General features: G+C 41.5%; 2 protein-coding genes and 1 pseudogene across 7 annotated transcripts in view; 2 read left to right on the forward strand and 1 right to left on the reverse strand.

Moving 5' to 3' along the window:
- Window positions 1-1,023: 1,023 nt before the first annotated feature.
- LOC112809728 (uncharacterized) lies at window positions 1,024-16,825 on the reverse strand. Of its 6 annotated transcripts, XR_012376455.1 has the most exons (5): window positions 16,062-16,825; window positions 11,857-11,912; window positions 11,328-11,467; window positions 1,828-1,919; window positions 1,024-1,263 (listed from the first exon to the last, which is right to left on the reverse strand). XR_012376455.1 is itself a non-coding variant. In XM_073886899.1 (3 exons), exons 1-3 carry the CDS (start codon window positions 16,823-16,825, stop codon window positions 1,160-1,162), a joined length of 960 nt encoding a protein of 319 aa, XP_073743000.1. In that variant the 3' UTR covers window positions 1,024-1,159. The 6 variants fall into 6 exon arrangements, 2 of the variants coding, with proteins under 2 accessions (XP_073743000.1, XP_073743001.1); XR_012376452.1 differs by lacking the exons at window positions 11,328-11,467; window positions 11,857-11,912 and adding an exon at window positions 2,456-2,660; XR_012376453.1 differs by having other exon boundaries at window positions 11,328-11,912.
- On the forward strand, window positions 7,543-8,067 carry LOC112809782 (large ribosomal subunit protein uL23 pseudogene; annotated as a pseudogene).
- Window positions 16,826-17,062: 237 nt separating the features above from the next.
- Window positions 17,063-24,588, forward strand: part of CDK13 (cyclin dependent kinase 13) — a 123,900-nt gene continuing 116,374 nt past the window's right edge. Inside the window, 1 exon segment of the mRNA XM_025853027.2 lies at window positions 17,063-18,323. Coding sequence (XP_025708812.1) covers window positions 17,110-18,323 — 1,214 coding nt within the window. The 5' untranslated portion in view covers window positions 17,063-17,109.

A 24,588-nucleotide genomic window follows, 5' to 3' on the forward strand; every position in this document is an offset into this window, starting at 1 on the left:
GAAGAGCAACTGATGCAATTCACTGTATTAAGAGACTAAAAAAGAAAAAGTATATGATTATCTCATCAGTGTATTTCATGATGTTAGTGAAATTAATGATAAAAAGCACATTTTTCTGTCAATAGATGCAGAAAAAGCATTGAGAAAAGTTGCACTCATTAATGATAAAAACATGTAGCAACTCAGGATTAAAATGGAGCTTCATCCAACGTATAAAGAATATCTGTGAAAAATATACAACTAACGTTACAACTTAATAGTGAAAGACTGAATGATCTTTCCCTAAGATTGGGAACAAGGTAAGGATTTGGCTCTCACCACTTCTACTCAACACTAGAGGTCCAAGCCTATCAAAAACATAAGAAAAGGCAATAAAAAGCAATGCAGATTGAAAAGGAAGAAGTAAAACACTTTATTAGTGATAGCATAATCATATTTGTGGAAAATCCTAAAGAATCTACAAAAAACTTAATAGAACTAATATGTGAATTTAGCAAGCTAAAAGAATAGCAGGCCAATATACAAAAATCAGCTGTAATCCAAATATTAGCAATAAACTGAAGAAAGTGAAGTATTTTTTGAGTGCTTTTATTTTTATTTATTTTTTAATTTTTTTATTGTTATGTTAATCACCATACATTACATCATTAGTTTTTGATGTAGTGTTCCATGATTCATTGCTTGTGCATAACACCCAGTGCTCCACGCAGAACGTGTCCTCTTTAATACCCATCACCAGGTTAACCCATCCCCCCACCCTCCTCCCCTCTAGAACCCTCAGTTTGTTTTTCAGAGTCCATCATCTCTCATGGTTCGTCTCCCACTCCAATTTACCCCCCTTCATTCTTCCCCTCCTGCTATCTTCTTCTTTTTTTTCTTAACATATATTGCATTATTTGTTTCAGAGGTACAGATCTGTGATTCAACAGTCTTGCACAATTCACAGCGCTCACCATAGCACATACCCTCCCCAATGTCTATCACCCAGCCACCCCAGCCCTCCCACCCCCCACCACTCCAGCAACCCTCAGTTTGTTTCCTGAGATTAAGAATTCCTCATATCAGTGAGGTCATATGAGAGATGTCTTTCTCTGATTGACTTATTTCGCTCAGCATAACACCCTCCAGTTCCATCCACGTCATTGCAAATGGCAAGATCTCATTCCTTTTGATGGCTGCATAATATTCCATTGTGTATATATACCACATCTTCTTTTATCCATTCATCTGTCGATGGACATTTTGGCTCTTTCCACAGTTTGGCTATTGTGGACAAGAAAGTGAAGTATTAAAAAAACATTTTAAATACCTTTCATGAAAATTATAAAGCAATCACTGACCAAATGTTAAAATGCAGAACTGTAAAACTTTCAGTTGGAACATAGGAGAAAATATATTTGACCTTGGGTTTGGTGATGAATTTTTAGATACACCGAAAGCATGACCTATGAACGAAAAATTTGGTAAGTTGTACTTTATAAAAATTAAAAACATCTGTCCTGGGAAGACAATCGAAACCAAGCCTCAGACAGGCGGAAAAATATTTGGAAAACACATATCTGATAAAAGACTTGTATGAAAAATATACAAAGAATGCTTAAAGCTCAACAATAAGAAAATAACCCAAATTGTAAAAAGTTGCTTTAGATCTAAAAAACAAAACAAAACAAAAATCTCCCCACACACATCAAAGAAGATATACAGATGGCAAATAAGCGTATGAAAAATGCTCAATAGCATTTGACATAAGGGATCTTCAAATTAAAACTACAATCAGATACTACTATATACCTGTTAGAATTGCTAAAATTCAAAAACTGACAATACCTGTTGCTGGTGAGCATGTGGAGAACAGGAACTCATTCATTGCCAGTTGAAAATGGAAAACGGTACAAACATTTTGGCAGTTTCTTACAAAGCTAAAAATAGTTCAGACATAATATTATTATATGATCGAGCAATTGCACTCCTAGGTTTTTACTCAATTGATCTGAAACATTATGTTTACACAGAACTCTGCACAAAAATTGTGATCTCAGCTTTATTCATAATCACTCAAAATTGGAAGCAACAAAGATATCCTTTGATAGGTGAATAGATAAGCAAATTGTGGCGCATCCATACACTGGAATATTTTTCAGTGATGAAAAGAAATTAGCTATCAAACCACAAAAAGACATGAATGAATCTTAAATACATACTGCTAAGTGAAAAAATGCCAGTCTGAAAAGACTACTTGTATAATGACAATTACAATTACATTATGGAAAAGGTAAACTAGAGCAATGTTAAAAAGATCAGTGAGTGGCCAGAGGCTTGAGGGGAACAGGAGAGGGTTAAATAGGTGAATCACAGGAGATTTTTTTAGGGCTGTGAAACCATTCTATATGAGACTCTAATAGTGGATACGTGAATTTAATAGTTTTATACATAATAGCTATCAAATGGAAACAACCTGAATGTCCAACCACAGGTGAATGGATAAACAGGGGCGCAGGGGTGGCTGAGTCGGTTAAGCGTCTGCCTTCGGCTCAGGTCATGATCCCAGGGTCCTGGGATCGAGCCTCGCATTGGGCTCCCTGCTCAGCGGGGAGTCTTCTTCTCCCTCTTCCTCTGCCTCTCTCCACACTCCTGCTGTCTCTCTCTCGTTCACACACTCTCTTGAATAAATAAATAGAAAATCTTAAAAACAACAACAATGTGGTACATCCATATGATGTAGTACTTACTCCGCAATAGGAAGAAAGGAGTTCCTGATAAAAGCTACAACATGACAAATCTCAATTACATACAGCAAGAGAAGCCAGTACTGCATACTTTATGATACAATTCATCAGAAATTCTAGAACATGAAAACTTGTCTGGCGTGGGGTGGTGGTGGCAGTGGGGATTGATTGCAAAGGGGCACGAGGAAACTTTTTGTTTTTGTGAATGAAGACTATTTATTCTTTGTGTGGTGGTGACATGCCTTGTACATCTGCCACTATATCATACCTAAATTGATTTTACAATAAAGTTGATTTCTTCTTTTTTTTAAAAAAAGGGGGTACCAGTAAGACTGGATGATTTGTACACAAAGAAGGAGATTCTCTTCTTTTTTTAAATTTTATTGTATTATGTTGTTATTCAACATTCATTACATCATTAGTTTTTGATGTGGTGATCCATGATTCATTGTCTGCGTATAACACCCAGGGCTCCATTCAATCCGTGCCCTCCTTAATACCCATCACCGGGCTAACCCATCCCCCAACGCCCCTCCCCTCTAGAACCCTCAGTTTGTTTTTCAGAGTCCATAGAAGAAGGCGTTCTCAACTGATAAGACTCCCTTGAGAGTACAGGTCAAGGGCTGGTTTTTATGATGGAAACTTCTCACATGCCAGAAGGAAGAGCTTTTCTCTACTGTACCAACCCCTTCCTAGCAACCTTTATCCTTTCTTGGCAGTTCTCTAGAAAGGCATTCTCCTGTCCTCCCCAACCTCCAGGTGTCATCACCGGACTGGCAACTATTCTCTTTCACAGCTGGTCTGTCCCCTAGACTCCTTGAGATCATTCTGATTCTGCCCCCTCTTTCTTTCCCTCTGTAATACTTCCTATACCCTACAGTTCCAGAGTTGTCCATGTGTTCTTAGGATTTTTACTTTGTGATGTGGATCCATTGATTTAATCCTAGTTGAAATGCATTGTATTAGTTATCTATTGTTGCATAACAAATACTGCAAAATTTAGGGGCTTAAAACCACAATAAAAAGGACGTGAGGATCATTGGGGTTCATCTGGGGGGTTGGCTAACACCATCAGTAAATACTTTGTGTGTTTATGTCCATCTATTTCATTCTTATTCCTCAGCATGTTTCACCTGCCACTTGTGAAGAAAATACCAATCAATTTTATTATCAATTTTAGTATTATGATAGATACTATGATAAATGTAGCTAAGACATTTATAGTATTTCGAAGTTACACTTGTATATGCCTCTCTCTTTTTAAAAAATAGACTTTACTTTTTTGAGCAGAAAAATTGAGTAAGACAGGGGTGCCTGGTTGGCTCAGATGACTGGGTGTCTGCCTTCAGCTCAGGTCATGATCCCAGGGTCCTGGAATCGAGCCCCACATTGGGCTCCTGGCTCAGCGGGGAGCCTGCTTCTCCCTCTCCCTCTGCCTCTCTCCCTGCTCATGCTCTCTCTTTCTCTGTATCTCTTGTCTCAAATGCATAAATAAAATCTTAAAAAAAAAGAAAAATTTAGCAAGACAGAGAGTTCCCATATACTCCTCACCCTCTAGTTTCTTCTATTAAAATCTGGCATTACTGTGTTATGTTCATTACAATTAGCGAGTCAGTATGGATTCATTGTTATTAACTGAAGTTCATGGTTTACATTGAGTTCACTCTGTGTTGTAAATTCTATGGATTTTGACAAATGTATAATGACACATATCTACCTTTACAGTATCATACAGAACAGTTCACTTCCTTAAAAATATTCCTTGTTCCACCTACATACACCCCACCCTTCCCCAAGAACCACTGATCTTTTTACTATCTCTAGTTTTGCCTTTCCCAGAATGTTGTAGAGTTAGAATCCTACAGTAGGTAACTTTTTATTTCTTTTTTAAAGATTATTTATTTATTGGAGAGAGAGAGAGAGTGCACAGAGGGAGAGGGAGACTCCCTGCTGAGCAGAGAGCCTGATGTGGGGCTTGATCCCAGGACCCCACAATCAGGACCTGAGCCAAAGGCAATCTCTTATTTGACTGAGCCACCCAGGCGCCCTAAAGCAGCCTTTTCACATTGGCTTCTTTCACTTAGTGGTATGCACCTGAGTTTCCTCCATGTCTTTTGTGGCTTGATAGCTCAATTCCTTTCATCGCTCAGTAATATTCTAGTGTATGGATGTACCACAGTTGGTTTGTCCATTCACTTACTGAAGGATATCTTGGTTGCTTCCAAATTTTGGAAATTATGAATAAAGCTTCTATAAACACTGATGTGCAGGGTTTTGTGTTGACATATACTTCTTTTTCATCCCTGATTCTTCAGATTGATGCTAAACTTTTTTTTTCTTAGATGGTTCATTTCTTCCATATCTGAGAAAACCCCTTCATCTTTGTTTATATAAACCTGAAATCTTGTTGGTTCAAGGTAAATATTAATTACTGCAAGTTTTCCTCAAAATTCAGACAGACATTTTAAACTGTTGTGTGATTTTCAACGTCCTTTGGATTTCTAGGCTCATGCCTATTTCCACAGAAAGGTACAACAATCGAGAATGTAGCAGGAAATAACCTATGTATAATGCAACCCGAAATACTTGAAGTTCTTTTCAGTTGATGTTTTAAGTGTCTATTTTGTAATTTCTCTTTCTATCCTTAACTGAGCTCTTCATTAAGTAAAACTTCTAGCATAAACACATCTGAATTACTGAATATTCCATTTGGCAACAGAATGAAGATTATGTTTCTCTGAAAACATCATGCTCAATTCTTGTGTTTCATTACTTTTTAAGCTATTCTAGGGGACCTAAATACACATATGGCACCAAAACAAACTGCTCTGTATGGGAACACATACTTTGCTTTAGTTCTAGACAGCTGTAATGGACAGCTGGACTTGCTTGGCCGCACCGTAACCATCCCTGCTTCCTGTTTGTGGGAACTCCCCTGCTGTCTTGTTGAGAGGCAGGCCCTCCTTCCCAGTCTGGAAGTGGAAGGGGCCATATCCCCTAGCAGCCTGCATGGGCACAAAAGCTTTAGCCAATCATCATTTTTTTTTTCTCCAGAAATGTGAATCTTGACCCAAAGTGACACAAAGATAAAGAGGGGATGAATTTTAATTCACAGCGGTGGGGAGATTATCTCCAAAGAGCAGTGCCCTACGACAAAGGTGGTGTGTCCTTCCTCAGCTATTCTTGCTAACATTTTCCTGCTTTCTTGCTGTCTGGACTTAACTGGGTCTTTAGCTATTTTTCAAGCCCTGATATTAGAGCTTCCCATCAATTCATGAGCCCTTTACATGTCTCCAATAAATTCCTTTTTAACTTAAGATTTTTAGAGTAGCTGTTAACTTTCAGTGGAATTATTTTAATTGATAAATCAGAAAAATCAGTCCAGCCATTCATTAATTCTCCCAGTATTCATTAAGCACCTACCAGGCACCATATGTAGTGCAGGCCTCAAGAAGAGGATGACGAGTAAAGTAGACACTGTCCCTACTGTCTTGGACCCGACAGTCTATTGGTGGATATAAATGAGGAAAGAGATGATTGCAGTACAAGCTTGGTGGAGAAGAACACTATTCATCAGGAACACAAAGGAGGGGCATTTAACCCGACCTCAGTGATGGGAGTCGCAGGGGGTGTCAGAGAAAGCTTCAAGGGATATTTAAGTTGAAATTTGGATATGTAAAAATTAGATATAGTCGAGAGGTAGGAGGCAGGGTGAGTATTCCAAATAGAGGGGAGAGCCCATGAGAAGGACCGGAGTTGAGAGAGGTACAGGACTTTCAAAGAGTTGAAAAGAAGTTGACTGGGACTAATGTGCAGAGTTTGCACAGAGAGAAAAAGATAAATATGGAGCAAAAAGTGGCATTCAGATCATGAAAAGTAATATGAATCCCATGAAGGTTTTAGCACCTTCCCATATAAGCAGTTTGTTTTAAGGAAAAGGGTTTTAAGCAGAAACTGCCTTGGTTCCTGGGGAATATTGTATAAGAAAAGGTTGCAAAATTTAGGAGTGGGAGCAAAAATCTCTGTTACTTTGGGCGCCTGGGTGGCTCAGTTGGTTGAGCAACTGCCTTCCGCTCAGGTCATGATCCTGGAGTCCCGGGATCGAGTCCCGCATCGGGCTCCCTGCTCAGCGGGGAGTCTGCTTCTCCCTCTGACCCTCTTCCCTCTCGTGCTTTCTATCTCTCATTCTCTCTCTCTCTCTCAAATAAATAAATAAAATCTTTAAAAAAAAAAATCTCTGTTACTTCAAGACTTCAAAAACTTTTTTTAAAAGAGCAATGATATTGTGCTTTCTTTTATGTGTAGAAATGATAATAGTGAGTTAAAAATTAGCAGATTTATTGAGAATTTTTTTCTACAATGGTAATGGATTTTTATGAGTCATCAATATTCTACAGAGGATTGTCTGTAACAGTACCCTTCAGGTTTTTCTGCTTATACTTCCTATAATAATTTTGAAACCCTCTATATACCTTTGTATATTTTAATATTAACATTTAAGATTCTTCTTATTATAAATTAAAATCTTTGCAAAGGAGGCAATTTTCTGTTGTATTATAAATATTAACATTTATTTTTTTAAAGATTTATTTATTTTAGAGAGAGAGAGAGAGATCTGGGGGAGAGGCAGAGGGAGAGGGAGAGAGAGAACCCCACGCAGATTTCCTGCTGAGCACGGAGTCCAACCTGCGGCTGATCTGAGGACCCGAAGATGACGACCTGAGCTGAAACTAGAATTCAGAGGCTCAACTGACTGAGCCACCCATGTGCCCCTATAAATATTAATATTTTAAAAATAAAACTATTAGGCCCTTTTACGAAGATGGCGCCGAAGGCTAAGAAGGAAGCCCCTGCCCCTCCTAAAGCCGAAGCCAAAGCAAAGGCTTTGAAGGCCAAGAAAGCGGTGCTGAAAGGCGTCCACAGTCACACAAAAAAGAAAATCCGCACGTCACCTATGTTCTGACGACCCAAGACACTGCGTCTGCGGAGGCAGCCCAAATATCCTCGAAAGAGCGCCCCCAGGAGAAACAAGCTTGATCACTATGCCATCATCAAGTTCCCCCTGACCACTGAGTCAGCCATGAAGAAAATAGAAGACAACAACACACTTGTGTTCATTGTGGATGTCAAGGCCAATAAGCACCAGATCAAACAGGCTGAGAAGAAGCTCTACGACATTGATGTGGCCAAGGTCAACACCTTGATCAGGCCTGATGGAGAGAAGAAGGCATATGTTGGACTGGCTCCTGACTATGATGCTTTGGATGTTGTCAACAAAATTGGAATCATCTAAACTGAGTCCAGCTGGCTAAATCTAAATTAAATTTTTTTCACCAAAAAAAATAAATAAATAAAACTATTAGATCATTTTGTGTGTATCCAAAAGACTCTCAAATGATAGCTATTTGATACCCACTATCATTCTTTTGTTTCTTTGTTTTGTAGGATTTTCTTTTTAAGTAATCTCTACACCCAATGTTGGGCTGGAATTTACAACGCCAAGATCAAGAGTTGCATGCTTTACCAACTGAGCCAGCCAGCCACCACCCTCAGTATTATTCTTTTAGAAAAACTACATCAACCTTCAATAGGCAGAATTTTACAATGTTCCTTTCTCTTTGAATTTGTATTTGCATTCAACTTCTCTCACATAATTTTATCCTAATGTAATATACTAACATACATTTTTGCTTTAAAGTTTTTAACTGATCACCTTATCTTAACATGCTGCTATAAAAATATGTATAAAAGAAATTTATGAATGTTAGAATTTTTCTAGTGTGAGGCAAAATTTCAACTATCAGTAATATACGATTGATCAAAATAGCAAAAATATTTCATGTTTGGATTAATCATTTTTAGACATTAGTTCATATGCCCCCTATTAATTCTTGTGTCCATAGAAATATGTTAACAACTACTATAATGAGACAGGTTGTCTTTATTTAAAAAGCCTTCCTCACACTAGTGTTTTCATTTGTGGCTTGGTTTGTCTTTGTTCTTGCACTTTTGGGCAATGTGTCACTAAGATTAGAGAATGAGTGTTGTTGTCCTTGTTTTGTATAGTGGGAGGAGGAGAACCTACAAAATACCTTTGACCACAAGAACATTCTCAAGCAGATCAATTTTAGAAGTATGGAAGTTGAGGATCTGACCACTAATTTCTCAAAACTCTCCCAGCATATATGCCCCTTGGAATGTCTTTGAGTACCGCTAGTGAGTTTGAAAACTGTGAGTCTAATGTAAGAAGAATACTGAAGGGAGACCAAAAAAACCCCAAAAAACAAAAAACAAACAAACAAACAAAAACAACAAAAAAACCCCCCCTGGATTTCTTATACAAAGTAGCAGTAGGACCTTAAACAAGACATTTCATTTGTGTAAATCTCAGTTTCTACCAATAAAGGGAGTATGAGGGGATTGAGTTCAACTTTAAAGAATCTTTCCAGCTCTACAATCCCCTGATTTCTACTGGAAATTCTTAGCTATACTCAGGTCACTGGGAAAAAGGCGAGGCACCAACAGGAGAGATGAAGAGATGGATGATATTTGTGTGGTCACTGAGGACACAGTAGAGGAAAAGGAAAGGATTACATGGCTACATATCAAAAAACACTACCTTAAATAAATGTTTTTATTTGTGTTTAGAATACATTTTGCAGTGGGGCACCTGGGTAGCTCAGCTGGTTGAACATTGGACTCTTGATTTTGGCTTAGGTTGTGATCTCATGGGTCGTGAGATCGAGCCCCATGTCTGGCTCCCTAGTCAGGGGGGGTCTGCTTGAGATTCTTTCCCTCTCCCTCTGCCCCTCATCCCTGCTTGCATGCACACTCTCTCTCTCTCTAAAATAAATTAATCTTAAAAAAAGAATACATTTTCCATTAACATTCCTATTTCACATTATTGTTTATGTGGCTGTAGACAACTTAATCTCTTTGAGCTGTACTGCCCTTAACTGTTAAATGGGAATAATACTGTCTACCTTGGGGACTGTGACTGGCTGAGGCCACAGAGCATGCAACTCTTGATCTTGGGGTTATAATTTTGAGCCCCACATTGGGTGTAGAGATTAACTAAAACAAAATTAAAAAAAATAGTGTCTACTTTGTAATTTGGGTGACAATTAAAAGACAGAAACTAAGGCTTATTTTGGCATAATGTTTTCAAAGTTCATCCATGCTGTAGCATGCATCAGAAATCCATTCCTGTTTATTGCTGACAAATACTATATTGTATGACTGTGTCACATGTTGTTTATCTGTTCATCTATTGATGGACATTTGGGCTTTTTTTTACTTTTGGCTATCATGAATTATGCTGCTACAAACATTCATGTACAAGTTTTTCCATGGAGATACGTTTTCACAACTCATAGGTATATACTTAGGGGTAGCATTGCTGGGTCACATTGAAATTCTGTGTTTAACATTTTGAGGAACTGCCGAACTGTTTTCCAAAGCAGCTGTACCATTTTTACATTCTTACCAGCAATGTATGAGGGTTCCATTTTCTTCACATTTTTCAACAAAAGTTGTCTATTGATTATAACCATCCTGGTGTTTGAAGTGGTATCTCATTGTGGTTTTTATCTGAATTTCCCTAATTGCTAATGAGAGCATCTTTTTATGTCCCCAAATCATTGCAAATATTGCACTAGGACAGGCATGAAACATGGTTTAATTGCTGGTATCTCTCTGACCTGTTGGTAATGGGCCTCTGAACCATGTGAGAGATGAGCATGGGAGCAGCACATCTATTACTTCAGAGCTTTACTAGTGAAATTCACCTTAAAATTTTGTCACAAATACTATGTTTTTCTGAAATACATTACCTCTCTCTCTCCCCAGGCTTCTTTAAGAACAAAGTGATGAGTGATGTATGGATTAAAATCAAGAGCATCAAAAATAAATAAATAAATAAATAAAAAATAAAAAATAAAATAAAATCAAGAGCATCACTGAACTTCACCTTCCTTCCAACAAATTCCCCCAAAACTCCTTGTCCCCCTACCCTTTGTATTCCCAATTCCTTTCTTAGTGAATGAAGAACTTAATCCCCAAAGCCCTGGTATAAACCCCAGGGTTCTCTTCCCATAGCTCTCCCCTCTCTTCTTTCCCCACTCCTGGGAAGGGGCAGGCACCTCAGTTTGAATGCATGGGGGAGCCCAGAGGGTGATAGACACACAGGAAAAGGGATGGAGTGAGGGACTTAGCCTGGGATACCAAAATCAGGCCCTGGTGCTATAGAAAAGTATTCTGGTGCCCCTGAGATAGGAGACCTGCAGCCTCAAAATCCTCTCATCCCGAATAGTCACTGCTAAATTGTTTGCCCTTCTGGTGAGTGCCGCAGAGCCACACTTGGCCCATGTCCTTCTCAAGCCCGAGCTCCTGGGCAATGTGGCTGATCTGCTCCTGTGTGGGTTTCAGGCACTTATTTTGAGTTGGAGTCTGAGGCTATATTTAGAATGTGCAGGAAGGAGTGCTATCATTAATTAATGATACCCATCATGGAAGTGGGATGAACCTGGGTCACACTGCAATATTTAGGAATTTAGTTTGGCTTTAACAAAATTGGAAAAAGCAGTGGCTTAAACATATTACCAGCTCTATGTCTTTTTTTGTCCAGGGTTGGTTTGACACATGCACAGTATCCTCAGAGAGACAAGCCCCTCTGGCCTTCCTTCACCTCGTGATCCTCAGCACATGCTTATTCCTTTGTAGTCACAAGATGGCTGCTCAAACTCCAGTATTTCATTTGAATTCCAGACATAAAGAAAAGTCAGGGTGAAGGGCAAAAGACACAGGGTAGTTAAATTTGCCTTCCATTTTAAGAAGCATTTACAGAAGGCTCATCCAACAACTTCCACTCACATTTCATTGGCCAGAACTGCATAATATGTTTATGTCCTTCATCTGCAAAGAGTGCTGGGAGATGTAGTTTTTAGCTAGGCATATTTATACCCCCTGCAAAACCAGTGTTCTGTTACTTATGATCAGGGAGAATCCATATTAGGAAGGCCTCTAGCAGTTTAGTCCACCATTCCTGTTCTATAAATAGGTACTCTTCAGCTTTATTGAACCAGGAAGAACTTTATTCCTTCCCCTACCCCCCAACTCCACACGTACTCACACACAGAGGCAGCATTGCTCTTCTGCAAAGGATTGATACCCAGTATGGGCTCTGACCTGTGTGACAGATGAGCATGGGAGAGGCACATCTTTAATTTCTGAGTTCTACTAGTGAAATTGATCTTAAAATTTTATCATAAATTTTGTGTTTATTGGGGAATTTATTGCTATAGTTGTGTTCAATACAAATCTCAGTACTGATATCACTGTGAAACATCTTGTAATTCTTTTTTTTTTTTTTAGAGAGGGAGGCGCCAAGGGAGAGGGAGAGAGAGAATCCCAAGCAGACTCCATGACCAGGGAGGAGCCCAATCTCACAACTCATGAGATCATGACCTGAGCCAAAATCAAGAGTCAGACACTTAACCAACTGAGCCACCCAGATACCCCAGAAACATCTTGTAATTCTTAAAAGACTGGACTATGAAGCTAGACAGATTTGGGTTAGGATCCCAGATTCATATTTTCTAGCAATGTACTTTGGGCAAGACATTTAATCTATTGATGCATCGGTTTCCTCATTTGTAAACTGTGGATAATAATTTTTACAAGTAGGATGATAAGATAATTTAAGTCCAAACTGGAAAACTTTAATGTGATGGAAAGGGGATAATATTGACAATTATGCTTGAACAAGTGGCATAAGCCCAGAATTATAGTCACTGTACTTCTAGGTACTGATGAGAGGATTAAATGAGAAAATAGAGCACTTAGCACAGAGCCTGATACAAAACAAGTGCTCAGTAATTTCTAGCCACTATGTTTTTATTGTTAAATTGAAAAGTTCCATTGTTTCAGCTTTTCTAACAATAATAAGCTGATAATCTTCCTTATGATAAAGAATAGTGGTTTGACATAAAAAGAGCTTAATTCTTTTCAAGGTGGAGAAAAACCTAATTGAAAGTCAAACAACCAAACTCTTCTAGAGGAGGAACAGTGTTGAAAGACACTGCAGAAATCATTAGAAGGGGGCGCCTGGGTGGCTCAGTCTTTAAGCGTCTGCCTTTGGCTCAGGTCATGATCCCAGGGTCCTGGGATCATGCCCCGCATTGGGCTCCCTGCTCCGTGGGAAGCCTGCTTCCCCCTCCCACACCCCCTGCTTGTGTTCCCTCTCTCACTGTGTCTCTCTCTGTCAAATAAATAAAATCTTAAAAAAGAAATCATTAGAAGCACGAAGCAGAGAATCAGAATTTTAATGATTTTGTATACTATTTCTCAAAGGCTTTGGTCTGAAGATCCCTTTATACTCTTAAAATATTTTGAGGACCACAAAGAGTTTCGTTTATGTGAGTTATATCTATTGATATTAAAAATGTAGAAAATTAAAAAGTATTCATTCAAAATAACAATAACCCCATCATCTATTAACACAGAGAACACTTAAATTAACTATCTTTACAAACAAAACAAAAACGAGAGGATTAATGTTTCTGCAAATCTCTTTACTGATCGGTTTGTTGCAGTACGTTGTTTTGGTGAAAATACATGAACGAGATAGGTCCTTGGAAAAGAGAGGGAATATTTTAATAGCCTTTCCAGACATCTGTGGTTATTCTCTGATACTACACCAAAACTCCACGGTAGTTTTTTAAAGGTTAGTTGTAAAGTGGAATCTGAAATCGTATCAATGAACTTTTTATACTGTTATATCAAAGCCCATTGGTCAGTCTTGTGCTTTGAATGAATATTTTACTCATGATTTTATAACATCATCCATTAGTCATTTGGAGAATATTAGTTCATTGAGTTATGCAGATATTCCAAATGTTTACATATTTGAAAATAGTTTTGACAGCATGAGTCACTGAATAGGTTTTAGTCTCAAGCCACACTTTAAGAACAGCTGATATGGTATGGTATGACTGTTAGATAAGTAAAGAAAGCAAAAAACTTACCACCTGCTTTTTTTTTCTTTTAAAATCAGGAGGCAATAGGTTATAACACACAAACAGCAATATTGTCCCAAGTGGCAATTTCAAATCTTTTTATATGAATACAAGTTGACAAGCTTATAGAAACAGATGGCTTCTAATTCAAAGGTCTTTCTCTCTCTCTCTCTTTTTTTTAGTTTAACTCTATTATTAGTATTTCAGTGTATGCAGGAAGGTATCTTGAAGGAGCTCACAATGCTTCATCTCTTCTTTCCATTCTTCCCAAGATAGAATCTTTGCAGAAAAATGTGGGCAGCAAAACCCCACTAAAAATATTTTAGTACATCTTTTCTGTTTGCAACCTGGTCTGGAAGCTACCCATTTATTATGGGTCAAGGTTTTTTGTTTTTCCGCAAGTATAGATGACATTCTCAAGTGAAATTGGTTATAGATTTGAGAAACTGCTAAATAAACCTCTTATTTTGCTCTCCTCTTGTTACCCCAGGCTTTTCAAAGTCCAATGATAGTAGAGGTTAATCCTATTTTTTGGAAAAAGCCACTTGCTAACTGGTCTTTAGCAGGCTATAAGACCTTCACTCAGCAATACTACCAAGGAGAAATTTGTTTTAGGCACCCTGCCCCTTATTTTTCTTTTTTTTAAATTTAATTTTATTATGTTAATCGCCATACATCATTAGTTTTTGATGTAGTGTTCCGTGAATCATTGTTTGCGTATAACACCCAGTACTCCATTCAATACGTGCCCTCTTTAATACCCATCACCAGGCTAACCCATCCCCCCACCCCCTCTCCCCTCTAGAACCCTCAGTTTGTTTCTCAGAGTCCATCGTCTCTCATGGTTCCTCTCATGGTTCGTCTCCCCCTCCGATTTCCCCCCCTTCATTTTTCCCTTCCTACTATCTTCTTCTTCTTCTTTTTTTTTTTTAACATATAATGTATTATCTGTTTCAGAGGTACAGGTCTGTGATTCAATTCTTACACAATTCACAGCGTTCACCATAGCACATGCACCTTGCCCCTTACTTTTCTATTCAGCTTCCCAGTGCCCTTACCACTTCCTGCGGGCTGCACACTAGGCCCCACTGTGTGGCCCACCCAGGTCTACCTTCCTGGGCAATGCTTTGCCTCCTCCTTTATCCTTCAGTAAACACACACCCTTCGTATTCATTCTTTCACTGAAGTCTGATTTTTAGCTTAGATTAGTCCAGGCTTAAATATAGTGTTAGTGGATGTCAAGCCAATTAAAAATATTTACACTAGGGCATCAATGATGGATGGATACCAAGTGTTTGGGAACTAAGAACCAATTGATGATCTGAAAAAATAAACTCGCAAAGGGGTTGCTATATGGTCATTGAGTGGACTGCTTAGCTTTTCTTTTCAAGCACATGAAAGCCACCTGCCTGGCTCAGTTGGTAAAGCACTGGACTCTTGACCTTCGGGTTTGAGCCCCATGTTGGGTGTAGAGATTACTTAAAAATCTCTAAAAAAGGCAAGATATTTCAAGCATATTCAGAGCCAATAACCCCTTTAAGTTTTAATTCAATTATCCTATGAGCCCAGTCTATCACTGAAAGGTAAACTTGTTAAGACAAGAAATGAGACGTGAAGTCACCGTATGGCTACAGTTTGGTGGTTCCACAGGTTTAGGTATCAAGGAGAAAGTGGGTGAAGTGCCGGGAGGGCAGCCCTCACTTGAGCAAATATTGACTTCAAGCTGCTGGTAATAATTCTGGGATTTCCAGTAGTCCCTTTTGACGTTTCATTTACTCCCCGAATTAACTTAAGGCTTTTTAAAAAAGTGAATTTCAGTGTTACTAAAGCTCGAGATTGTGATTCCCAAGTGTGTTTTTAGGTTTAAGATGAGGCCTCAAACTTGGCCGTAGGTAAGACAGTCTAAACCAATGCCACCTCCGCCTTCTTTTGCGGGGTGCCCTCTTTTCTTCCCGGGGTTTGGCTGGGGTATATGATGGGGTGACTACCCAGCCCAGAAGGCCCCTAACGGCATTATTAATGAGTCCCAAATTCTTGCTGTTGCCGTGACCTTTCAACAGGCGGACGGTGCAACTGCACGTTGGACGCAACAGGCACGACCGGCATGCCATCACTGCAAAGGGACTCAAGCGACAGCAGTGGGCGGTGCACGAAACCTCTCCTTTCTTTAACCCTTCTTCACACATAGTCCCACCCTCACCGGAAATGGAGCCGTTTCTACGTTACGCCACTTCCGGCCCGCACGCCCGTCCCTGGCAGGAGCGAGCACGCTGGTGCGCGGCAACTTTGTTCCCGCCTCCTTTGCCCCAACACCACTCACCTTCGGCTTTCTCGGAGCGTGACGTGCGTGCGCGCCCCCGGCCTTGCGTCAGGGCCGAGGGGAAAGGCCGAAAGAGCGAGGCGAGAAGGAGGGGTTGTAGAGGTTAGGGCCCAACCAGCAAGTCCCGTCGCCCTCCCTCCTCCTGACGAGAATCGGAGAGGGAAGGGGAGGAGCGAGCCGGGGCCGGCCGCGCACACCAGGAGCCTCCTCGTGGAGGGGGGGGGGGAGCGGAGGAAAGGGGACCTCCGCCACCTCTGTTCGCGGCGGCGGCGAAGGAAGAAGAAAGTCAGGGCCCGTACCCACCGCCACAGGCTCAGAAACTCCCCCCCCCCCCCCCTATCCCCCCGGAAACAGCCCCCCGCCCAGCCCCGCACACTCGCTGCCCCAACCGTGAGCCGCAGCCCGGTCGCCCCCGCCTCGCCCCGCCCCGCCGCCCGTCCCTGCGGGCGGCAGAGTGCGCGAGGCCCTAGGCCGGGAGTTGTTGTCAGGCCCAGGCCACTTCCGAGGCGCCCGCCGTGTGTCGCCGCCACCACAGGAGGACGACGTCGACGCGGAGGAGGCGGCGGCGGAGGCGTGTTGTTGTCTCGCCCACTCCCCTCCCCTGAACTCGCACCCAACGTCAGGGCGCGATGGAGTGAAGCGGAGACGAAGGTGGTACTTCCGCGTTGCGCTGCCCGAGCCGAGAGCGCGGCCGAGGCCGCTCCCCCACCCCCGGGGGCACTTGGAGGACTCCGGACTCCCCCGCAGGTCAGCGCCCGGCGCATCTGGTGTTTTGGCTGCTGAGGATAGGACGACGAGCACGATCGCGAGCTCTGCCACCCGGATTCCTGCTTCCCTCAGGCCCGGAGGCCGCTGCATACCCCACTGTGACCTGGAACCCAGGGACCTGAGTCCTGACCCGGATTATCGTGGCGCGTCTTCTGGCCGGCCCTGGCGCTCGGTGTCCCTCCGCCGCCGCAGCAGTTCCCGTTTCCGGCGGGGGAGATGGCCAGGATCTGACCCGGGAGGAGGCCGCACCCGCGCCGCGCTCTGCGGCGGGCTCTAGGCGATGCCGAGCAGCTCGGACACGGCGCTGGGGGGAGGCGGGGGCCTGAGCTGGGCGGAGAAGAAGTTGGAGGAACGCCGCAAGCGGAGGCGATTCCTGTCCCCTCAGCAGCCGCCGCTGCTGTTGCCGCTCCTGCAGCCGCAGCTCCTGCAACCGCCGCCGCCCCCGCCGCCTCTGCTCTTCCTGGCTGCTCCCGGCACGGCCGCCGCCGCAGCCGCCGCCGCCGCGGCCTCCTCCTCTTGCTTCAGCCCGGGCCCCCCTCTGGAGGTCAAGCGGCTGGCGAGAGGCAAGAGGCGCGCAGGAGGGCGGCAGAAGCGGCGCCGCGGGCCCCGCGCCGGGCAGGAGGCGGAGAAGCGTCGGGTCTTCTCGCTGCCCCAGCCGCAGCAGGACGGCGGTGGCGGTGCTAGTAGCGGCGGGGGTGTGACCCCGCTGGTGGAATACGAGGATGTGAGCTCCCAGTCCGAGCAGGGGCTGCTGCTGGGGGGGGCCAGCGCGGCAACGGCGGCGACGGCTGCCGGGGGAACGGGGGGCAGCGGCGGGAGTCCGGCCTCCTCCTCCGGCACCCAGCGGCGCGGGGAGGGGTCGGAGCGCAGGCCCCGCCGGGACCGCCGCAGCAGCAGCGGCCGCAGCAAGGAGCGCCACCGCGAGCACCGGCGGCGGGACGGGCAGCGCGGCGGCAGCGAGGCCTCCAAGTCCCGCAGCCGCCACAGCCACAGCGGCGAGGAGCGGGCCGAGGCCGCCAAGAGCGGCAGCAGCAGCAGCAGCGGCGGCCGCCGGAAAAGCGCCTCGGCCACGTCTAGCAGCAGCAGCAGCCGCAAAGATCGAGACCTGAAGGCCCACCGGAGCCGGACTAAGTCGTCCAAGGAGCCGCCTTCGGCCTACAAGGAGCCGCCCAAGGCCTACCGGGAGGACAAGAGCGAGCCCAAGGCCTACAGGCGGCGGCAGCGGTCCCTGAGCCCGCTGGGAGGTCGGGACGACAGCCCGGTGTCCCACAGGGCCTCGCAGGGCCTGAGGAGCCGCAAGTCCCCCAGCCCGGCAGGAGGTGGCAGCAGCCCGTACTCTCGGCGGCTGCCGCGCTCCCCGAGCCCCTACAGCCGCCGCCGCTCCCCCAGCTACAGCCGCCACAGCTCCTACGAGCGGGGCGGCGACGTGTCCCCCAGCCCCTACAGCAGCAGCAGTTGGCGCCGCTCCCGGAGCCCCTACAGCCCCGTGATCAGGTGAGTCCGCCCCCCCTCCCCCCGCTGCGTTCGTCTTCTGCTGCGCGGGCCAGATCCCCAGGAGGCAGGGAAAGTGGTGACTGGTCTCTTCGGAGCCACCGAAGTCTGCAGCCGGCACTGGAAAACCCAACTTCAGGCCGGGGCTTCAAGTAGGGCGAGGCGTTTGCGCGCGCCCGTGACACCTTTTAGTGGGTTGGAGGGACAAAGCAACAGGTCCTGCAGACTTGTTCTCCTCCCTCTGGCCGGGAAAGATTTCGAAGAAAGAGTTCAAAGTTTTAAACTTGTTGCATTAACCTATTAACAGGTTTCTCTCAACTGCTCTTTGCATTTCCAGCAATTTTCTTTGGGTAAACCTAGAGGTGGTTTAATTTGTCATGATTTTGAAAGCTCTCTGAAGAGGTTTCATCTTTGGAGACTTAGGAACGGACCCCCATACTGTAAAGGAGAATCGGAATCACTTGCTGATGTCAGAGTTAGATATGGATTGCAAATGTTGCAGGTGATGAATACAGCAATGGAAAAATTTGCAGCTTTTCTGTGAAGTTTATTTTAATATGTGACAGAAGCTTATGTGGAAACTTAAGAGTTCTCAATTCTCAAGATAAGGAAGATGCCCTTTTTGTTATATTCTTCTGCGGAGTGGTTTTTTAAGTGTTGAAAAAAAAAGACAAGATTGTGGTTTCACTGTTGGTTTGTGATGACATCCAGTTGCTAATAACATATAATTAATTGGTGTAACCAAGTGAATGGTCTAGTACATCCTTACGGTATCACAGTTTACTGTTACATTAAATTACATTTACTTCAAAGTTTAGCTATATTTTTAGGTATCAACGATCTTTGTTCAGAAACCTTTAAAAGGTATAATCTGGTGAAATTGGAGTAAATCTTTTATGTGGTTGTTACACCTTATTACATAATTCTATTCAGGAAAAGTGTGAACGTTGATCTATGCGTACCTTTTAAGCAAAACAAACTAAAAATAACTTTCGAATATTTTGCAGGTTCTGTGCCTTGAGCTGTCTGGAAATTCTAGGTCTTATCGTTTAGGGTATTAAAAAATGACGTTTTCGTTGGTTGTGGTTTTCCTATTGGTCTTAGTTTTCAGTAATGCCAAGTGGATGCAAGTACCTCTAAGCAGATTATGTTGAATCTCAATGCATATACTTTTAAAATTAGCAGATCTCTTTGAAGTGTCAGCCTAGTAAATACTTGTCAAGATGGGATTCAAGTAGGGATCTGGGTGTGAGTTTGTCCTTAAATGAAAGCAGCTGTGCAAATCTCTTCATTCTTACAGCGTTCATGCACACTTAAAATGCTAGTTGATGCTTTAAGTAAAGGTCTGTCAACACTGAAAATTCATTTCCCCAAATTTAGCCTTCATATCTTGTAAAGACCTTGCATTTTGCTTTTAGTTAAAATATTTTAGGTTTGCCAGAAGGTTTGCATTTTTGTTATTGTTGCTTGTTTTTTGCAGTTGACACTTTTTGAAAACTGATTAGGTTAAGTTTCAGGACTTCAGATAGCAACTTTGAGTGTATGATGCAATTTTAAGAATAGAGTTTGTGTTTATCTGAATTTTTAGTTGCTGGATACTTTAGCAAGGTCCTGTCCTTAATAGTGCTATGTATTTTATGTATATATTTCGTGTAGTAGTGGTATGTATGATTAGTATTATTCGTATATAGCAAATACTTAGCACATCATATGCCAGTTACTGTTCTAGGGACTGGAATGATCAATGAAGGAAGGTGAGGTCCTTGCCCTCATGAAGCTTGCATTTAGAGGACCATTCGTTGCTGAATCTTTTCATGGTTTTTATACTGACCACCGGTATTTCTAAAGGATTGGATTTGGACAAAGCTTTAGAGTATCTTGGCCAACATTCCAGACAGCTGTCCATTTGGTGTGTGCCTGAATACATCTAGACGTGGAAAGACATTACTGTGGGACAGCCTGTTCCTTTAGATTTGGGACTTGAGTTCTAGACCTGCTTTGCCCATTATCTTAGCAAGACCCTCCCTTGGAAACTCAGTTTCCTAAACTATAACAGAGAAATACTTGGGGTTTTTTTTTTTTTTGTATTATTTCAAGGATTACATGGAAATTTATATTTTGTAAAGTATGAAAAGAAATACTGTAGATTATTATAGAAATGTAACGTGGTTGAATTATTACCGAATAGTTTGAATTATTGGAACTCTTCACACTGAAACAGAAATCTACCTCCATATTAACTTTCTACCCATTGCTTCAAGTTTAACCAGAGCAAACTTGTATGCTGCTACCTCTTTAAAATGTAAGACACTTGCCATGTCTTCTGAGTCTTCTCTGGGCCAAAAACTTCATTTGTCATGAGGTACGGTTTTCAGATTTTTCACATTACATCTGGTTTGTCAACTGTCCTTAAAATATGGGGCCCAGAATTTACACCTAACGTTGATTGGAAAAATTTAAGATTTTTAAATACAACAAATGTGTTACTACAGTTTAGGAACAATTAATTGAACTCACTTGTCCAGTTTAACGCAAAAAGTTTTACTTACTTTTAGAGTTTAGTAATGTCTTAAAGTGGCCCATATTATTTAATGAATAGACTGCTAGATTGTGAGCTCTGTGAAGGCAGCTATACTGTCTTAACCAACCGTTGTATTACTAGTGTTCAGCATAGTATTTGGCACAAGTCGTCGCTTAATAATTGTTGAATGGGTAAATGAAGGGATGATGGAGTTTACTGAGCCTATGAAATAGTGGGCCTAGATTGCATAAGTATTTAATAGAGACCATGTGTAAGAAAGAGCAGTATGATCTTTTATCAGCCCACATGGACCTTCTGTATTAATGAACTGTCAGTGTAGATATTTTAAGGAGTTGCATGCACATTGAAAATAGTATTCAAACCATAGTATGAAGATTTTTTCTTGGTGTTTGTTAGTTCCTAGAGTAAATCCTCTCCTATTGACTTTTAATTCACTGTCTGCTCTAGGCTTTTGTCTTCTGTTCATGCTTTTCATTTCATCAGTCCCGCCTTAGCTTTACATTTGTTTCTATAACCAGTTTACCTCATTTTCTTTACTCTTTGTGACTATCGGGGTGTGGGAAGTCACATAATATTGCTGACTGACCCTATAATGTGGGAGTGTAGTAGAGGTGTTTTTAAAGGGAGGGAATGGTACTGACGTTTGGGATTTACTATGTGCCAGGTATTGATAAATACTTAACAACATACGTTCACCCCCTACATTTCTGTTCATAGATTGGGAAACTGAAGCTCTAAAAAGTTAAGTGATTTGTTCCAAGGTCAGCTTGGATTCAAACCCAGGGCTGATTGAAGTAATGTGCACTTGATACTGGTTATTGATACTGTCAGGGCATTCAAGGGAGCTGACCACCTCATGTAGTGATCTGTTTTGCTAGAATTCATCTCCTGTTAGGGTATTTATGTATCGATTCCCCCCCCCCCCTTCTTTGCAGCTTTTTCAGGATTGTAGAAAACAAATTCTTCTAGAGACTCTTTTGGCTCATTAACTTGTAGCTTTTATGATATGAGTCTAAAAACATTCCTTGAAAACTTTATACTTTGTTACTGACAGTTTTTTTTTTTTTTTTTTTGCAGTTGGATATCTTGATCTAAAGTCACTCAAGTCAGATTGGTTACAATCAGGACAATAAATTGTTACATATACCTTTAATTGGTTTTGTCTCTGAACTTGCAGAGATTCTGTATCTCTAAGAGGCAGCAGAAGCCTCCGTTAAGAAGCCTCGGTTATGTAATAGTATAGAGACCCTGGGAATCTAAAGATGGGTGACCAGTAGGTGTAAATAAGTGAAGTTACTAGTATTTACTTGTGTATGATATGGGGTACCTCTGCCATGGTTTATTTAGTGTAATTGTCCTAAAAAATGTGTTCAGGAATATATAGAATGAAGACATTTCAGAATAATAAAAAAGCTCCTGTTAACTCATAAAATGCTACTGATTTGATTTGTACTTAATAGAAATAAATCAGGAGTATCCTTAGATGAATGTCATGCTTAAAATGCTTTTTTAAAATGTCAAGTATATAGGATACTAGAATAAATGCAGAAACACTCAGGAGTGGAAATTTAGGTGAAGTCTTAGGTCACCAAACCTGTAATCGCCTATTTCATTCTCAGGATGGCCTTGTGTTTTGCTCCTTCTCTGACCAAACTTTACCCAGCATTTACATCTACATAGTCTTTATCATGTATTTGTTCTAACACTAATATTTATCCCATTTCCATTTTCAGCTCCTCAGTTCAGGCCTTTGTTTTTAATCAGACTTCCTGTTACCATGCTTTTCTTCTCAGTTCATTCTTTTTCAGGAGAATTTTTTTAAAGTCTTGGTCAGATTGTGTCACTTCCATTATATAGAATTAAGTCCAGACTTTTCAATGCATTGTCAGGTAATGCCTTTTATGATCTGGCCCCATTCTATCAGAATTCTATTTTCAGAAAAACTTTTCTTTCCCTGTATTTGTACTCTTGCTATTCTTTTACAAAGGCCCTTCCTAGCCCCCCTTCTCTGCTTGGGGCTCTGCATTCAAAACCCAGCTCCAATTCAACCACCTTGAGATCTTGCTCCATTCATGGAGAGAAAATTCATTCTTATATTCCTATGGCACTTTGCTTTATCTTTGTAATAGAGCTTTAAAAGAATTCTATTTAATATTCTGATTATTTGGCTGGCTACATTTGTATTTTCTCTACTAGACTGTAAGCCCCTGGAGGACAAATTTTAACATGTATTTATTAGTGGTTGAATTAATTTAAATAGCATTTTTCTCCACAGATTAATGCAACCAACTATGCACAGATTGCAGTTGCATCTCTAAACTTACTTGCTATTTTGGTTTACATGTACTCTAGGATGGGTGAAGTGATTATTTTGTAAGGAAAGAATTTAAGAACCTCCTCTTTCCAGCTGCTGCTTTACTTCACTGAATTGAGGATGCTGGGAGTCACTTTTAGTGTGAATATAGAATAAATTCAGACCTAGTGTTTATATTTGCACTCTGCTGTACTAATCAAGATAAGTGATCTGTTTTTCTTGGTGAAAATTTTCCGAACAAACTGTACACCAAGCTTTATTTCCTAACTCTGAAAAATTGTAGCTATTTCTGAAAAATCAGTGGAAAATTAATATTGCTTAATATTCGTATTTTAGATCATTTTAATCTCTTCTATACTTTTTCTATGAATACCACTTGAATTTTATTGTTATTTTTGCTTTTTCTTGGCTTTGTTTTATAGATAGATATTTATAAGCTTTAAAGTGGATGTTAGAAGGAAAAGTATCAGGCTAGAATCAGAAGTATTACTTGTTTGCGGTGACTTTTGTTCCTTGAATTTCCACACATCTCAATTTTGAGAGAATCTAGTTTTCTTAGTATATTTGGAAAACAAAGTGAATGTAGATTAGAAGATTAAAAACTGGAATTTATTATTTTATTTTTTATTTAAATTCCAATTAGTTAACACACAGTGTAATATTGTTTCAGGTGTACAATATGGTGATTCAGTGCTTCCCTACAACACCGGGTGCTCATCACAAGTGTGCTCTAACCCTCATCACCTATTTAGCCCATTCCCCGACCCCCTCCCTCTGGTAACCATGTTTGTTCACTGGAGTTAAGAGTCTGTTTCTTGGTTTGCCCCTCTCTTTTTCTTTTTTTCCCTTTGCTTTTTTAAAAACTGGAATTTATAAAATGAAAATGAAAAAGGTAGTTGAGAGGAACTGAAAACTGAAAGTAGTTAATGGGCTGCTTGCCTCTCCACCTTTCTGTTTCTGCCATTTTCAGTTGCATAGGGGTACTTTCACTGAGATATTTTATTGACTCACCAAACTTACTTAACATTAAACTAATTATTTCACCTTTCTTGGAGTCATTCCTTTTTCTGATATTGCTCTTCATTATTTTTCACCTGTTTACAAAGATACTACAGGCTCAAGGTGGAAGTTTTCAGTTAGTACAGAAGAGTGTGAGAGATTAAAAGGCCTCCTGAATCCAACCACCTGAGATGATCATCTTTGACCTTTTGAAAAACATTCTTCTAGATTCTTCTCTGCATGTATGCATAGGGACCAAAAATTTTATGTAAATCTTGGGAATTATGGGAACATATTACAGTGCTACTTTGTATGCCATGCTCTGTAGTATGTTCTTGTTGGCTTCTGGTATTTTGTTGCATGGATGTACTGTAACTTGTTTGGCCAAGTCCATTTTGCTAGACTCTTAGTTT

The sequence above is a fragment of the Callorhinus ursinus genome, unplaced genomic scaffold, assembly GCF_003265705.2.
Source record: "Callorhinus ursinus isolate GAN/ISIS: 27379988/994484 unplaced genomic scaffold, GSC_fseal_2.0 scaffold73, whole genome shotgun sequence".
Classification (NCBI taxonomy): domain Eukaryota; kingdom Metazoa; phylum Chordata; class Mammalia; order Carnivora; family Otariidae; genus Callorhinus; species Callorhinus ursinus.